This window comes from Rhineura floridana, chromosome 1 (assembly GCF_030035675.1).
Source record: "Rhineura floridana isolate rRhiFlo1 chromosome 1, rRhiFlo1.hap2, whole genome shotgun sequence".
In the NCBI taxonomy this organism is placed as follows: Eukaryota; Metazoa; Chordata; class Lepidosauria; order Squamata; family Rhineuridae; genus Rhineura; species Rhineura floridana.
In genome coordinates, this window is record NC_084480.1 from 252,927,858 (window position 1) to 252,946,216 (window position 18,359).

The window sequence follows — 18,359 nt, forward strand, 5'->3', positions numbered from 1 at the left end:
AGGGAAGGACCACTGGGGCTTTGGGGTGCAACAAAAGGTCAAACATTTTAGGCTTTAAAAAAAACAATTTAACCCTAAACTCCCCAACTCTCTATGACAGTCCAAGGCTGCAATCCTAACCTTTCCCCCCTGCCAGTGGGGCTTTATGGACCAACTGGGCCACTGTTTCATCCACAGCCCTGTTGCTCATGGTGGCCTGGGTGGAAGGTGAGGAGTAAAACCAAGAGATCAAGACCAGATCGGATCCCAGGCTGGCTCAACCCCAGTTCTCAGAATGCCTGTTTTGGGCTGTTACACCTGCTGACAGGGATCCTGCAAGGGTTTTGGCCACCTTCCAGCATGGGAGCTGGGAGATCTGGGTAGAGGGACCAATCCAGGCACTCCAGACCCCTCCAGTCAGGTGTGAGGTGGGCTTGGATTACACTGTCAAGGAGCAGAAATGTTGCTGAGCTAATATGTTGTGTTGCTCTCAGATTCTGTAAAAAGCCCGTGTTGTGAGAGGCACATGCACAAACCCTTCCATGTTATGTGTTTTAAAAAAATATCCCCATGAACAAAATGGGAACCTGCCCAGTAGAACTATGATGAGGGGAAAACATCTCTTCACCTGTGGAAGAAGACAGTTTACTGGATTGACTAGATTCAAGATTGGAGGTTCATTCTTGTCAACTGTGTTTCATGTACGTAGGAAGCTAAAGAGTGTAACGTCTACTTAAGATGAAGCTGAAAAACATGTCACCAGATACAGATGTTTGGGACAGAGACATTTCTGAACGAGGTCTGTAATGCTATGACAGGTCTAGTCATGTGTGCCATCAGGGAGATTATTTATTTATTGGGTCCAACTGAATCACACCTTTTTGCTAATGACTTCATTCCAGGGAGAGGAAGTGGAATCGTAATTTTCTGAGAAATCCAAAGTATACGATGGATTGGTTGAAACGCTGCCAAGCAGTTGCATTCATTTTCTTACAGGTGGGATATCATTAAAATATTGAAAACTACTGTTCTGCCTTCTTCATCCTTACTGGTTTGTTTTAGGGACCAAACTAGACATGCAGATGTGTGTCATTACATTCAAATTTTTAAAGAAATGAATGAAAAGCTGGGGAGGTTGTGACTTTGATTGGTATGGGGTCCTTAACCCATTCCTCACCAAGTCCATTCCCTCCAAAGCTATCTAGGATAGCCTCACCTCAGTTGTTCATACTCTGCTGATCTACCACCTATACAACCATAAAGTACTCTACATGGGGCTGCGTTGCAGACTGTCTGGAGGCTGCACCTACTGCAGAATGGCAGATTGACAAGTGAGACAGCACGATGGGACCACCAATCTTGAAACAGCGGCATTGGCTGCCAGTGAGCTACTGGGCCCAATTCAATCTGTTAGTACTAGTATACAAAGCCCTAAACAGCTTGGGACCCAAGAATCTAAAAGAGTGCCTCCCCCAATATCAATCATTTTGGGCCCTACAATTGGCAGGGGAAGCCCTGTTGATGGTGCCAGTGCTGGTTGCTGCCTAGTTCATGTTGACCTGGACATATCCTTCTTGGTGGTGGTTTCCCATTTGTAGAATGCTCTTCCTGGTGAGGGGTGTCTGCCTGCCTCTTTTTTTAACGTATGGAAGAAATTTAAAAACATTTACCCAGGCATTTGATGGCTGAAGGATACTGTTTCTGGCAACTTTGAAATTATTACCTGTGAGAGTGTGTGATTATTTAACATGTTTTTAGATTTTTAAATGTTTTATTATATTTTTGATTGTATCATTTTATTACTAAAGTATTTGCTGCCCTGGACTACTTAGGGAGGAAGAGACACAAGTTTAATAAATACATAAATAATCTCCCCCAAGGGATGGAAAAAGTGGTTTGGATCAGAAAAATGACACCAAGAAAAGAGCTGATAACTCCACCACCACCACCATTCTCCACTTCTAATGGCAGCCTCCCAAGGTAGCAGTCTGGCCCTAAATTTCCCATTTCTTTATCAGGATCGCCTTTCCCAGCATGTTTTAAGCTCTCTCCGAAGTATATTTGGATAGCTCCCTCACACTGTGGCTGGAACTAGATTGATTCTTATGGCCCTAGCTCAGAACATTTTATTATTTATTTACTATTTTTTAATTTATTAAATTTCTGTCCTCCCCATCTTCCCAGAAGGATCCCAGGGCAGCAAACAAAAACACTAAAAGCACTCTAAAACATCTTAAAAACAAAATACTTTATTTGGGTAGTCTACTACTGACTTTCTTGTTAAGTTCATATGCACTGGGCCCCTCTGATATGCACTGATGAGATATAGATCACGCAGATCAGTTATGATATACTTACATAGCTTCTACTAAAAAGAACACACCCATGATCTACAAAGAACCTTTTAAAGAGTTTGAGAGGCCCAGGAATTGAATATTCACTTTGAGCCCCACTTCATTCTCTTCTCAGTTGGAGTGTACCATTTGTCCATACTAATATGGCCTCACCTCCAATATTGATGTGACCCCCTTCAATTGCTCCCATTGCCTCTCATCCACACTTCCTAATGGCAATTCACTTGCCATTTCCCAGCCTCAGAGATTAGAGAAGTAATTCTATAAACACAATCCCCCAAATCACATATTGTAATCATTCACTTTTGCTGGTGCTTGGGTACCAGCAACCACTGACACATCCCACTGGTGGACCTTTTAGTATACTGTTTGGGAATCACTGTGTTAATAGGCATACAGCAATATCCTATAGTTGAAAGCACAAGTTAATGTTATAATAATGCACCCTGTTGAAGAGGTATCATAATGACATTCCTATGGCTTTCTTGAATATGAAAAGTAACCACAATGCTTTCAATTTTCTTTAAGGAAAAGGGAAGAAGCCTGACTCACTAGCTGTATCTCAATTAGTAAACTTTGGATTCTTTTTTCAAAGGAGGGAATATGGTACGGTCATATACCTGATGAGGTCAAATAGTTCCCTGTGATAAAAAAAAATGGGATGCACAGATTTCACAGTCAGTTCTAAGCACCGCTATTTTAGTGTTATTCAGACATCTATACTTGCCTGGACATAACTATCTGCAAATTACTATGGATTAAGCACTAAACTGGTTTGTTTTCTCTCTCTTAAATATTAGGACCACACTAGTTTCCCCACAATTTTGGAGACTGCAATCTGTGTCAGGTGAAAGGGGCTGGCAGGAGCTTTTTTAACCCATATACTTCAGGTGAGATTTCATTAAATATTATCTCCCAAGTGATTTTCCCCTGTAGGAAAAGAGACAGGCAACTCTTATCTTTTCACACACTAAAGGTGCAATCCAACTTGATTTTGCGCCAGGTTGGGGGGAGTTGGATGAGGGGGACCTCTGGCTGAGCTGGCAGGCTCCTGGCCCTGCTGTACACTGCCAGGCTCCACAGCAGAAGCACCCCTGTCCCAGCTGAACCATGGTGCTGCCAGGACCCTGTCGACACTGCCAAGGGTCCACTGGGGACAGACAGCTTGGTGGATGAAGAGCCAGTGGAAGCCAGTGGTAGCCCCAAAAATGGGGCTTTCCAGGGGCATGGCGGAGGAGGAGCCACAGGATGGACTTATGCGAGATCCAAGTCCCCCTCGAAGTGCTCCCCCAGTTCCCGAGTCACAAATTAGAATTCTGCCAGCAAAAAGGCTGGCAGAATAAAATAATTACAATGGTCGTCTATGGGGAGTGCTTACTCCCCAGCAGGCATATCTGTGGGAGCTGGCTCTTCCCATCCTGTTCCCACACATGGCTCCCAATGGAACCTGTTTTCAGCTGGGCCAGTGGCTCCTGAGCAGCAAGTGGGTGCTGCAGAACCTCCCACTGGCTCCTCCTCTTCTGCCCCCCCGATGGCTGGCTACCCATAAGATGGATTGCGCTGTAAAATGGGTGATTGGGAAGAAAGCAGCTTGGGAAGGAGTAGGAATGCAAAGATCTGTCAGTTTTGGCTCTTTCCCTTTCTCATTTTTTCCAATCTGAAATCCAGTTCTCCACATTTCTGCAAGCAATTTGCTTTTTTTGGGGGGGGGAGGGTAATTCTTCAGCATTGTAGTGTGTATTTCTCATAATAAACATTTTTATATGCAGTTTTGACATATATATGCACTTTTGTAAGCAATTTATCCTAATACAATGCATTTTAATGTTATTTTCACTAATATATTCACTTTTATTCATACTTTAATATATGCATTTTTGTAAACTTTGTATGGTTGGAGAACTGTATTGCAAAATTTGGATACATGCGAATGTTGAGGGATGGCTGTGTTTTAGTTCTCATGTTGTTTTGGAAAGTGCATATTTGAAAGATTCAGCTTTGAATGCAAACTTAATTTACTTTTCCCCCTCGGCTAGAGGGGAAAATGTTAAGAAGTCCTTCCATCTCCATGGCTGCATTCTATAAAGAAAAAAAAGTAAGGGGAAAACTACATATGATAGCACGTTACAGTTAGTTTGGCCCTTAGATTGAAGTGTCCAGGTCTGGGTCTGAATGTAAGAATAATGTTCGCTTAATCAAATTGGCTCTTGGGTTTATGATGCTGGGATTTGTAGTTCTTCTGATGCCATTTCGTCCCAGAAATTTCTCCAACACCATCTGGTTATGAGTGTGAGTATGCAGTTTTATAGAAAGATCAGTATGTGGGACTCCTAAATGTAAATGTACTGCCTTCAAGTCGATTCTGACTTATGGTGACTTTATGAATAAGGTTTTCATGAGGCTGAGACACAGTGACTGGCCCCAGGTCACCCAGTGAGCTTCATGGCTATGTGGGGATTCGAATCCTGGTCTCCCAGGCTGTATTCCAACACCTTAACCACCCCACTGGCACACATGTAAAATAATATATATATAAACCAGCATAGGAATTGTTCTTAAGCAAGCATGTGTAGTCTTAGCTTAACCTTGTTACTAAATGTTATTTGTTAGACATGCATTTAGAACCTAAATGAAAAGATGATTTTTAACTAAACAGATAATCAATGTTTTTTCTTTTTCTTCACAGGAAAAAAATGTGAAAAACCAAATCTGTTGTTTTCCATGACAATAAGAGGTGAAGAAACGAATGTGCTATAGTATGTTCTAAAATATTTTAGCAACTCTGCTAATGCCTTTGTGTTCCAATTATTAAAAATAAACATATTTGTATAATGATCATTTTAAAGATTTCTGAGAATAAAATGCTTACAGAACATATCTATCTGTAGTACATATACTAGCTTACTGGATTCATCCTTCATGAAATTCCAGTTTATTAAAGCGGTTAAAAATTTACTAAACTCTGATGGGATGTGGTTTTAATGCTTCATCACACTACCCATCATTTGCTTTTCAATCTAGATCAGAATGATCTTTCCTACTTCCCTGCAATCACCTACCTGCACAGCTAATATTTTCTGAAAATTCTCATGAGAGGCTGCCTGGAACTTCGCCAGCCCAGCTTGGCTATAGAGGGCTCGCAGTTTGAAGTACTCCACCAATACCTTGTGCAGCTTCCTTTGCAGCCGAGAGAGCTAAAAGAGGAAAGAGGAAAAAATAAGTCAGAGTGGAAGGGGAAATTAATGGCAGTGTTCAAGAAGAATGATGGAGGGAAATATAGAAAGCAGTCAATAGCCCATTCTGCACTGTACGGACCTGACAGGAATTTCACAGTCTCTTGATTTTTCAGCCCACTCATGTGCATTCATCAGAAACCAGTCACATCTGGCTGCCAGGATGGGGGGTTAATTTTCTCTAAATGCCTCAGCAGTTTTGTTCTAGCTGAGGCAAACTCTGTGACTGCAAAGCTGATGAGTAAAATATTTCTACTTCACCCAGTTTAACTCAGAACCGATAGCCTCGGGACATATTGAACCTTTCTTAAAAAAAATAATCTTTTGAAGCATTTTGAATGGCACATCAGGTCAGGCCAAAGTTTAAAATGCAAGTTTAAGACTTTGATGGACACTGTGGCTCATTTTTCCTTGTAAAGCTTATCATATCTTGGCAATGTGTGCTTCAGAGCATGACAAAACTAAAGAGAATTAACTTCACCATCAGCAGCTGAGGGAGAACAATAACAGGAAAGAAATTTCCAGATAGAACTCCCTATTAATCTGCCTAGCTATAACCATGTGACATGAAAGCATCTAACTGCACTAAATTGCGGTTAAGGCAGCAGCTGAAAGTGACACTGCTATATCGATATATATCTACACATGCACATATATATGGGCATTTCAATATATAAAGAAGATCAAAGGTATGGCCTTTCCCCCTCTGACATATATTTCTAAATGTAAAAGAATTCACTTTGAAAAAGAATATCAAATACATTTGAAATTTATTGGAGACATATTATTCATCAATATTTGTTTGTATTACCATTATTTTTTATTATTTTAACTTTGGCAATAAATAATAAATAAATCCAAAAGGTGGCAAAGCCCTTTTACATGAAGTGAATGGCTGAAAACATGTTATTTAAATATCTAATATCCAATATGTATATCTAATATTTAAATCTTATCCCTATATATCGATATTGATATATAGACATGTTTGTAGGAATGGTATAATGAGGACTATGTGCCCCAAGGGGTTCTGTGTTTGTTCTCAAACAGCAGCTTCCTATGCCACAAGATAAATCACTTTTGAAATAGAGGAAAACTTTCAAAAGCAGTTTACAATATGTTATAAGGATTTATCAGCTCAAAGAAAAAAAGAAGTAAAAAAATCTCACTGGGCATGCTGAAATCCCTGGGTGTATATAAAGGAGCTGTTTGGATCATGGCCACATTTGTTTGTTTTAGGAGTAGAAACCATTGGGAATCTTGAAAACGGGAACCGACTATATGAAATAGTTTTAAAAACAGCATTTTTATTTAGTAATGCTACAGTAGTCGCAGTAAAATGTCAATCACTATTGTCATGTGCATGACCTTTCTCAGCATGCTTGTCAACCATTTTAAAACAATGGTATAATGTATCTATGGAAATCTTCCAACATATTGAGATCAATACCACAATGAATGCATGAATAAAAATATCTTTATATCAGAGACAGGAACCATTCTTTGGTGGCCAATACTTTGTACTGAGCACAAATCTAATTTACAAATTGTTTCTGAAGAGAGATTATAAATTAGTAAAATCCACATGATTCCACTGGGTTTAGTACCATCTTTGAAAAATCTAAACAGACTATCATAAAATAGGCCTCATTTTCACACAATGGTATGCCAAACTATGGCTTACTATGAATGAGCAAGCATGTTTGGGCCTGGAGACAAAACTGTGACTACTTTGCTCATCCCCTCGTCCTACTGCTGCCATGCTACACAGAGCTAAACTGTGGTTTGGATTAGTATTATGTGTGGAACTTGGGTATATGTGGTTTGTCTCCCACAAACAAACTATGAGTGGTAAACCAAGAACAAACTTTGATTGCACTTTGAGGTTTGTTTGGAGCAAGACAAAGCACAACTCTGCGTTTATATGTAACACTAAGCTAAACAATGGCTTAGCGCCCAGTTGCAGCAGGACTGAGTGGTGAAGTCATCATAGTTTCATCTCAGGACACCTGCACGCTTGCTCATTCATGGTAAGCCATAGTTTGGCTTGTCATTATGTGTGAATCAGGCCATAGTGTTTTTTTAGCATGTGCTTCAAATACTTTAACTTAACAAATACATTTTAAACCATTTTGTATACATTATATCTAGTGAGCAAAATATAAATGTTAATCAGATTAGAAAAAAATGGAATGGCCATCGTATTGATTGTCCTATTCTGACATAAAGTTTGACATTTCAAAGTTTATGGTTATGAAATTGTCACATTGGTAGTTGGCTTCAGGCCAAATATAACTGCATTTTCCACAACAGAACATTTAGCTAATTAGCACCACTTGTTTTCATTGTATTGGTCCAAAGAGCATTTTTAGGTGTGGGCATCCAGTTGAATATTTGATTTTGAACAGCAGACCAACATGATGTATCACAAATAGTTTCTGAAACTTCTTCACTTTTAGATTTGCTTTTGTCTTGTGGTAATAGAACAAAAAATATAAACTCAAGTAGTTGTATCATGTTCTTAGAATCACTACTTTTGCTTTTACCATATGGGGTTACATCACACAAACAATTCCATGCAAAAATGACGGGTAAAAGTAACCATATGGTCACTCTATAGTATCAAAAGTAGTCATAAGAACCAGGCTTCAAATTCTAGACCCTAAGGCATCATACCCCAAGATGCAAAGAACCATGAAACTAGGTTTGTGTGATCAAGGAAAATTTAGATTCATTTTAATTACCCCCCCCAACATGGCAAACCATTCTGGAAACAGGGGAATTTGAAAAGTAGTTTGTGATATGGCATCATGGTCTGCCCTTCAAAGGAAAAAAAATACAAAATTCTGCTAAGTGTACAAATCCTTGAACACCTAAAGCTATAATCTTAACACACTTACCAAAGAGTAATCCCCATTTAACATAATGGGATTTATGTCTGAGTAGTCAGGCACAGGAAGCAGCTTAAAAGTGAGATCCTAAACATGTTTACTTAGAAGTAAACTCCGCAGAGGCTGAGCTCAATGAAGCTTTCTCCTTAATAAAAATGTAAATGTACTGCCTTCAAGTCGATTCCGACTTATGGTGACCCTATGAATAGGGTTTTCATGGTAACCAGTATTCAGAGGGGGTTTACCATTGCCTCCCTCTGAGGCTGAGAGGCAGTGACTGGCCCAAGGTCACCCAGTGAGCTTTGTGGCTGTGTTCGAACCCTGATCTCCCAGGTCATAGTCCAACACCTTAACCACCGTTTAGCATCACAAAGTGGTTCTTTGAAGGCTTGTCAAATTCTGTATTCTATAATCTTTCAAGAAGCTGGGTTAACAATGTACATGGTGCTTTTCAAAATTCCATAGGCAAAAAGGGTAAAAAAAAAAGCCAACAAGTTCCTGCTTACAAACCAAATGGAGGAAAATGAGAGGCAAGGATTGGAAGGATTTAAAGTGAGGAGAGGCAGATACATGTATTTAAGTTTGGTTTGGTTTCAGAATAAGGGGTTAAATAAAAAGTCATGCAGAAAATGTGGACTTTCTAAATCTGGCTTTTCTCTTTCAAATAATAATTAAACATATTAGACAATCCTATGTGTGTCATATTAATTTAATAATGCAATGAAATGTCACATATTAAGTAAATGATATAATTCGTATCAGTGCTATTCATTATTATAACTCAAACACTGACAAAACAACTCTACAGGTTTTGGCAATGCACAAATGGAAGATTTATGAGCAAAATCTAGCTAATATTTATCTTTTAATACTACTATACTACTCCAAGTGCATATGTAAAAAGGTATTTCTTTATTATCTGTTTAACTAAGGTTTGTTGGGAAAGATCTTATAGCTTATTTAAATAAAACTCTTTTGACAACAACCTTTATATACTTTTGGAATGACAAAAAGCCGAATGGAAATAGTGAGGAAAAATAGCTTTTTAGTTCTTTTAATCTTGCTTCTCTGAATGGTTTGAGAAGTAATTTAAAATACTTATAAAAAACATGAAGAAATATTTTAAGATCTAGTAATTCGGTTTCCCATTATAGGATTGAATGCTCTTAAAATAATATAGGAAACATTAACTAGTGTCCAAACATTACCAGAAATACATTAATTTCCCCCCAGCTCTTTGCCAGTAATAGTTCAAATCTTGATACCTCTATTTACTAAGACTTTAAACAAACCTGAGTAGGATTGTTTATGATTCATGGGGGACTCTGTATGAAATAATTCATTTTATGTTTCCAAATAATTTCCTCCAATAAATCTCCACAATATGTGTAGAAAATTCCAGACAGGCTGAAATCTTGTCAATTTTTTATCTTAGGATAAATAAGGTGTTTTTAATTTAACTGTAACCTTGAAATTATTATCTGTGAAGATGTTATTGTTTTTAAACATTTTCATACATTTTCAGTGTTTTCAAATGTTCTCAGGTTTTTTTTAATTTTATAGATTTTGGAGGTGTGCACTGTATTTGTACAAATCACAAATAACAAACAGGGCTTATTTTGGCCTTTTTTATTCTGTCCAAATCAGGTTGAAGCAGCTGCAAATCTCTACAGAGAGGATTGGTTAGCCCTGAATCAATATGTAGAGATTTGTGGCTCAGAACAGTTTCTAATGAACCCAGACAGGGTGTCATTAAAATGCAGCAATTACAACACCATATAAGAGAACACCAGGGTGGGGAGAGAGGGAAGAAGGCTAGAATGCTATAATTGCACCCAAGATTCTCCAATCACAGTGCTTGGAAGGGATGAACTCTTAGAATGCAGAGATCTTTTTCTAAGACTTTTCTAAGAGTTTTGTCTCTTAGGAATGTTTGGTGGGGGTTGGATGGTGTTTGTTCAGCTTGTATACGTTTTCTGTTCTTTGCAATTGAACCCAGTCCCATCATTATTTACATTTTTTTAAAAAAAAGTTTGTTGTCTTTTTTTAATTTGATCTGATTGCTAAGAATTACTATTAAACCTTGTGGGACTATTTAGTCAAAGCTTTGTGAATTCTGTACTATTGTTGTTGTTATTGTCATTATTATTATACAGTTGCTGCCCACAAACAATAAGAACCAGCCAGTTTGTGTGGTTACACATATTATTATTATTAGCCCACCAGCCAAACCTTGTGGGCATATTAACCAACATTCTGAGCTAAGAATTATTATTACTGTTGTTGTTGTTATAGTTGTTATTATTATTACCAATTGCTAACCACAGTGAGTATTATTAATATTAAATAGTATTTTTATTATTCTCTCACTTGCTACTGCTGTTGGCAGTCTGCTACCTATATGACTGGGTCTTTAAAAAACACCTTGATTTCTCCTTCAATCTCCTGTAACATTTCATTCCAAGACATTTCTGGCTGGAGTCAGCCTACATGTCTCCAGGTAGCCCTTGGAATGACAACAGCTGAAGCATTTGCATTTGAAGTTATTTTCTGGCTGTGCGCTGGACTAGGATCACATCACCAAAACTGAATGTGGAATGTGGTTTCATGTAAATTAGCTCCAGAGTATAGACAAAATAGGGACCTAAAGTTTGTAAGGAACAATAAAAACATTTCCCCCAATGATCTACAGAGTTAAAAACATTTTACTACAGAGACAATGGGTTGGATCCCAGTATTGGAATGAGAGGATCAGTTGCACCCTTACACTGGCACTGGACTGTTAAACTTATCCTCCACTTGAGCAGAAGCCTGAGGGTTGGGACATATAGGTTCAGATTCTCAGTTTTAACTAAACAAGAATAGGCAGATTGAGCACAGGGTTAGATCACTGGCCCATCCAGCTCAGTATTGTCTACACTAAGTGACAGTGGCTCTCCAGAATTTCAGATCGGAGTCTTTTCTAGCCCAAATGAGATGCCAGGAATTGAATCTGGGACCCTTTGCAGTAAGTGCTCCATCCCTGATATAATATATGCACTGATAATTTTCATGTACAAAGTGCGTTCTTTCAGTATGAAATGAGTGAGTAATGTAATGGCATTAAAACTTCCATTCAGGCCCAAGCCTTTGAGAACCAAAAAACAAGAGGGAAAAAAAGAATAACTGTGGGGACACAGCGTAGCCACTAAATAGCTGTTTATTAGTCCTGCAGCCTATGTGTTAATTGCTGGGGGGTTGGGAAATTTAATTCAAATCTGTGGAGTGATGACAAGACACTTAAAAAAATCACTGAAACGCTAAGCAGGTCAGAAAATAAGTATGCCTTACATCTCAATTTTATATATCTGTTAATGAAATGTCAGAGAAAAATCAGAAGATCCTATCTCTGGATTAGGACAAAATGAAAATAGAATACAGATGAAGAATACAATTTAAACTTGTGACAAATACAATTTCATTTATATTCATTCCTCCAAAGAAAATTCAACAGATTCCTTTGTCATGGTCAGCTAATTAGTCTACATTGGAGAGCAATCATCTATTTAATCTAGTCTTATTGTTAGGTACAAGTACATCCAACATCAAAATGATAAACATCTCACAGTAGAAGAGAAATTATAATTTAATGTGCTGTGGCATCTAATTTTAGGGATGTGTACCATTTACAAAATCACAATGTGTTAGAAATGAAGCAGTATGTTGAAAATCAATAAGATATTGTAGCAATTAGTTGCACAAATATGGTATTCAACATTATCAAAATCACACCAAAGCACATGAGACACCGTCTATTCAGGTGTTTCAATTATAAACAAGTGAGCTTAAATTAAGCAAAATGCTGTCTGATAACTAAAAACAATGATGTATATATTCACTGAGATTAAATTGACAGCTAAACAACAATTTACTTCTATTTTATAGACAAACTGTCTCTGCTTATTGGAAGTCATAGGCAGAACACACGTATACAGCTACATATACTATAAGTCATATGTGTACATCCTAGACATATACAAACACACATCCTTCCTTGAATGATTTCTTGAGGACTTAATCTGGTTCATTATTGAGATACCTGACAAAACTCCAAATATAAGAAAAAGGCATAATGATTAAAAAGTCTTTAATTTTGACATCAAATTCACACAAATTCTCCAGTTTGAGCATTCCCAGATTTACCTGATGCTGACTTCAAAGTCTATTCCAACTGTCTTGAGCTCAGCACCAGTATTATTAGATATATAAAAATTTTGTTACTTTTTGGCTGAAGTGTCTGTATAAAAATAGTTCTTTAAACTGAGATGCATATCCAAGTTTCTAAATTTGTTAAATTTGCTGTGTGGAACACTTCTGTGTCAAAGCAGAATGTTCCTAATAAAAATAAAATATTGGTTTGGCTCTTGTGTCCATTTTAGACTGATCTCTGTGTTGTACACCACTTAAATCTCTATCCCTTTCTCCAACCATTCCAGCTACATTCCTCTTTGGCTCTCTTGTTTTCATACGGGTTCACCATAGCTCAAAACTGTTGACAGTTTTCTAATTCAGTGTGTATAGGGCATACTGTTAGTTAGTTCCACCCACGTTCCCATGGTGCAATATCAGCAGCCTTCTCATCAGAGAAACTGCTTTAAAGAACACAACCCTTACATCATTATTGGTATGAGTTTATCAAGATAAGCACAATGGGTTGTATCCAATGATGTCTCTCAGCTGACAATAAGGTTTCCACCAATGGAATGGGGAGGGAAGGAATTTCTGGTAATCGTTCTGCTCTCTGCAGCCTCCCATACACAACCTAAATTTGTTCCAGAAAGTTGGGAGACTATCTAGAGTAGAATTAGGGAGGGTACAGGAGGCTATGGGAGGGGGAGTAGGAATAGGAATAGCTGAAAATTGCTCCTGTCCCCATTCTGATGATGATGGAAGCCTTACTGTCAGCTGAGTGCATTGTTGGATTAACCATTTTTTTCCTTTTTATAAAAATGAAAATTTTCAATTAAATATATTTTGAAAAATATAGATTTTTTTTGAAAGTCCAATATAGTCCAATATGTACAGCACAGGTCATCTCTCAGCAAGAACATTTGAGGTCTGGGGTAGCTACTGCAGTGAGCATCTTCCAGTTTCAGACAATGAGTAGAAAAACAACAGTCATTGGCAGCCTCCATTTAAAGAATGCCAGCTTGTTTTAAGAATAGGAGCAATTTAAGAAAAGGAGCCTTGAAAAATTCAAAAAAATAAAGCAGGGCTAGTGCACAACAAAAGCCTCATCTAGAAGAGCCCCCAAAAGTCTGCTTGCTCAAAACTTTCCCTGAGTGAGGGTGGATTTTTCATGATCACAGTTGTCCTATAATTACTTAAGTAATCCCAAAAACCACAGTCTATACAGCAACATACTGTGACCTTAGACTCCATTCCTTGGACTTTCCTTTTTCGGTTGTGTTTTCTATTCAGCCAGCAATAAACAAGCATGTATGTTTGCCTGCAGTAAGAAGTAAGAGTTTGTTTATTCTACAGTTATTATGAAAAATAGAGCAGGATTGGGTGCTTATTGTTAAAGGGTGAAATAAAGTGGTCTGAAAAAATATCTACCCTAGGTTTCCCTTTTCTCTTTTAAAGCACTCACTATAGTCACAATCATAGTGGCAATTCTTCTTGTTTTGAAAACTTGATGACAAAAGATGAAAACAGCCCTTGGGGAATAGAAACATTGCTGTGCACACTACAGTTAGCTGGTTGGTGACTACCTAAGCTGTACCTCAGCCCTAATTTCTGGTTTTCCCAATGTGTGTAGCTCAGCATGAGGTCTTTTCAGGGTTTCTGGGCAGAAAAATAAAAGCAGCAACCAGTAAAAAAAAAAGCCAATTGCTTTTCACAATTAATTTCCAATTGTTAAGTTAGTTTTATATGGCAACCAGTTAAATTCTTCCCCCTTGATTGTCCAACAGGAAAGGAAATCTAAAAGTTAGGAACAACACTAGAAGAAGGGGCCCTCAAGGAGGAGTTAACATCTTTTGGTATCCCTTTGTTCACTGTATTTTTAACATCCTTTTTTCTTATGAAACAAAAAATATACCAGTCATTTAATTCCTGGTGTTTATACTAATTTTTCTGTTAACCTGAACTTTACATAGCCCATTAAAATTAACATACACTCTGCATGGAAGAGAAGTGAGGTGGAAGTCACTGCCTTTCCCTTCCCCTGGGCTGGCCTTCATATCCTCTTCAACAGTGAGTGGGGTGGGGGAACTGGCAGGTGCTATGCATCTCCCCCCTCCAAATGCCACACCTAGAAATGTGACTACTCCATCTAACAAGGAAGGCTGGCTACAGGGCTGATTGTAAGGAGCACAGAATAGCAGTAGGGCAGTAGGAGCAGAGAAATGTTAATTGTGTGCTTCATAGCTGCAGTAATACGTATGGCTATCTAAAAGGGATCCCCTACTAAAACCATCAAATCCAGAACCTAAAATTTACCTAGCTGCACCACTGCTCACACCAAACTAGCAAGAGACCTGCCCTGAGAGTGAGTACCTAAGCATCTGGGTGCTTGCCTGATCACTCCTCTGGGTTGCTGTCTCTTAAGACAGCTGAAGTCGTTGGTAAGTACTGCAAGGACTAGGATCCCCTGCCTGACTCTGACTCCAGAGAGAGGCTGCAGTCAATCTCTTGCCTCTTGCATCAGTGTGAGGCGTCCTTCCCTGGCTCTCCCTGTCAGGTTCCTACCTGCTCGTGGTTACTGCCTGTCTCTAGGCACCGCCAGGGACTCCACCAGTCCGGACCGCTCTCTCTTATGATTTCTCTCCCCGCTCTAGCACAGATCTCAACAGATCCCCCTGCTAGGCAACCACCAGTAACGTCCCAATACTAGTATTCCCAGAGACTCTGAATACTGGTATTGTTATTCTCTTCACTGCTGCCACCATTTGTTACAGTTCCCCTTCAGTCTTGGTCATTACCTTACCCTCCCTTCTGGTCTGTGAAACCCCAGCCAAGGATCAGGCCTTTGGTAAACCAAATTAAGTATTTATTAAAGATAACAAAGCTAACAAGATTAACAAGATTTCTTCTTAAGGCACATAAGCATATGGTTTTACTCAATACTAATCTGAACTCCACCTCCCTCCTTCTTCACGCTCTCCTGGCAAACAACTCTCTCAAACCCCACCAAGCAATCCACTCTTTCTCTTCTTCCCCCTATTCCACTCTCACTCTTCCTTTTATACATTCAGCCATTTTAAACACTCAGCCAATCATCTCGCATTCTACTGCCCATTCACTCCCCCTCTTTCACTCCACTTACCATGTATCTTCTAAAACAACAATACTTACCATATATACATTAATATAGGAACATCACATTTCCCTCCCCTTAAACAACAGCAGAGTATTATTCCTGTTCCAGGATTTATATGTCGCGTTAACAAATAAAAGTCTCTATGGGGAAAATGTCTTTCTTTGTTCCTCTGTCTGGTCACGTCACTGCAGTCCCAGCCACTTGCCTGGAAAGTCCATCGGCCAGTACATTGTCCTTGCCTTTGATGAACTGGAAGTCCACTTGATAGTCCTGTAGGGCCCAGGACCACCTCTGCAGCATAGTGTTATGGTTTTTCATAGTCTGCAACCATAACAAGGCCCGATGATCTGTAGTCACTGTGAATCTTCGTCCCCACATGTATGGGCGCAACTTGTTCAGTCCCCACACGACTGCTAGGCACTCCTTCTGGACCGACGAATAGTTTTTCTCCCTCGGCGTCAGCTTGCGACTCAGATACGCCACTGGATGTCTGGTGCCTTCTCTCTCCTGCAGCAAGACGACTCCCACCGCGAGGTCTGACGCATCTGTAGCCACGATGAATGGTTGCTCATAGTCTGGTGCTATTAATATGGGTCCTTGGCACAAGGCTTGCTTCAGCAGATCAAAAGCCTTCTGACATTCATCCGTCCATACCACATGCTCAGAACACTTCTTTGTTAATTCATGCAAGGGGATAGGCCACGATTGCACTGCCTCTACCTTGCTCCATAAGGGGGTGACTTTCCCACTCCCCACCTTATGTCCTAAATAGATTACTTCCTTTAGTCCAAACTGGCATTTCTTAGCTTTTATTGTGAGGCCTGCTTTTCTTAAGGCCTCCAATACTGTTGTCAGGTGTTGGACATGCTCAGGCACCGACTTGCTAAAAATGGCCACGTCATCGATATAGGCCACTGCAAAATCTGACATGCCTCGCAACACAGTATTGATTAGCCTCTGAAATGAACTTGGTGAGTTCCTTAGTCCCATGGGTAAGGTCACAAACTCATATAACCCATCTGGTGTACTGAAGGCAGTTTTGGCTCTGGATTGCTCGTCTAGTTCCATTTGCCAAAATCCTTTACAGAGATCTAGTGTAGAGATAATGGTCGCTGCCCCCAATAACTCTAACATAGCGTCTACCCTAGGCATAGGATACGCATCTGGGACAGTAATTTTATTGATTAGCCGATAATCAATGCAAAACCTTGTCGTTCCATCTTTTTTCGGAACTAGGACAATACTTGAGGCCCAGGGACTGATGGATTCCCTGATCACTCCTAACTCCAGCATATCTTCCACCTCCTTTTTGATCTCATTCAAAACTTTCCCATTCACACGGTATGGAACAGATCTGATTGGGGCATGATCTCCAGTATCAATGGAATGTATAACTATACTGGTTCGGCCAGGTTTGTTGCTAAAGAGATTTCTATAGGTTTTCAAAACTCTCAGAATCTCTTCTTTTACTTCCTCCTTCACCTCCTCTGACCATTCCACTTGATCTACCCCTCCTTTGTCTTTGCTTTCCTGTACCAAATCTGGAAGTTCAGGCCCACTTCCCTCAGGGAATAAGGTAACTTGCAACACCTTTGCATCCCTGGTATGGTAAGGCTTTAACATATTTACATGAACCACTTTGCTTTTGTTTAATTGGTCTGTGGTGATTACATATGTCACTGTGTCAAGCCTTTCTCTGATGGTATATGGTCCTTCCCAGTTAGCCTGTAATTTGTCATGTTTCCTGGGTATGAACACCATAACCATATCTCCCACATTATACACACGTTCTCTGGCTGTTCTGTCATACCAGTAACTTTGCTTCTGCTGAGCTTGACTCAAATTCTCTTTCACCACTTCCATCATTTGTTTCACTGGTTCACATTCACCCCCTCTCTCAGCAGGCATCCACAGTCCACATAAAATCCCATTCTCACACACAACTTGACTCCTCAGCTTGTCAGTGAAAGGAATCTGTTGGGTCAGCGCTTGTTCCTTTATCTGCTTCAGACATATCTTTATGCAGCTCTTCCCTGAATTGATCTGCTTCTTCCCCAGAGACCACTTGATACAGTTTGTCTTCTTCAGCAGGCCTGCTAGTGGTTGCTATGGTGACCTGAGGCTGGTTAACAGATTCCACCCTGTTTGTTTCAGCCCCCCTTAATATGGCTTCTTTTTCTCTGCCAATTTGCTGTCTGGTCACTACATAGATCTTTCCTTGGGCACCCATTACATCCCTTCCCAGTATTACTGGTTCTTGTTGCTGGGCATTAATGCCTACTTTATATCGGCCCTCTCGGCCTCTCCAAGTCATTTCCACCAGGGCCACAGGCAAACTTTCTGGTTGACCCCTCACTCCTTGGATAGTCACAGTTTCCTGAGGTAATATTACCTCAGATTTTATTAAATCTGGCTTCAGTAATGTCTGAGCGGCACCAGTATCAAGCAATGCCCAACAATTTGCCCCTTGTACACTCACTTCCTCTCTCAGACTTGAATCAAGGTCTGTTACTTCTGTCCAGTTTATCTGGCAAAACTGAACCTTTTTCGCTGTTTCTAAAGCCTTGGGCTCTGTTTTCACTGCCCTTGTCTGAGCAGG

General features: G+C 39.6%; 1 protein-coding gene across 2 annotated transcripts in view; it reads right to left on the reverse strand.

The window, feature by feature from the left end:
- The window catches only part of CCDC178 (coiled-coil domain containing 178), a 126,654-nt gene that overhangs the window by 16,241 nt on the left and 92,054 nt on the right, over positions 1-18,359 (reverse strand). For both annotated transcript variants that reach the window (XM_061599441.1, XM_061599357.1), the window contains exon 2: positions 5,393-5,527. In XM_061599441.1, coding sequence (XP_061455425.1) covers positions 5,393-5,527 — 135 coding nt within the window. The remainder of the gene's footprint in view (positions 1-5,392; positions 5,528-18,359) is intronic.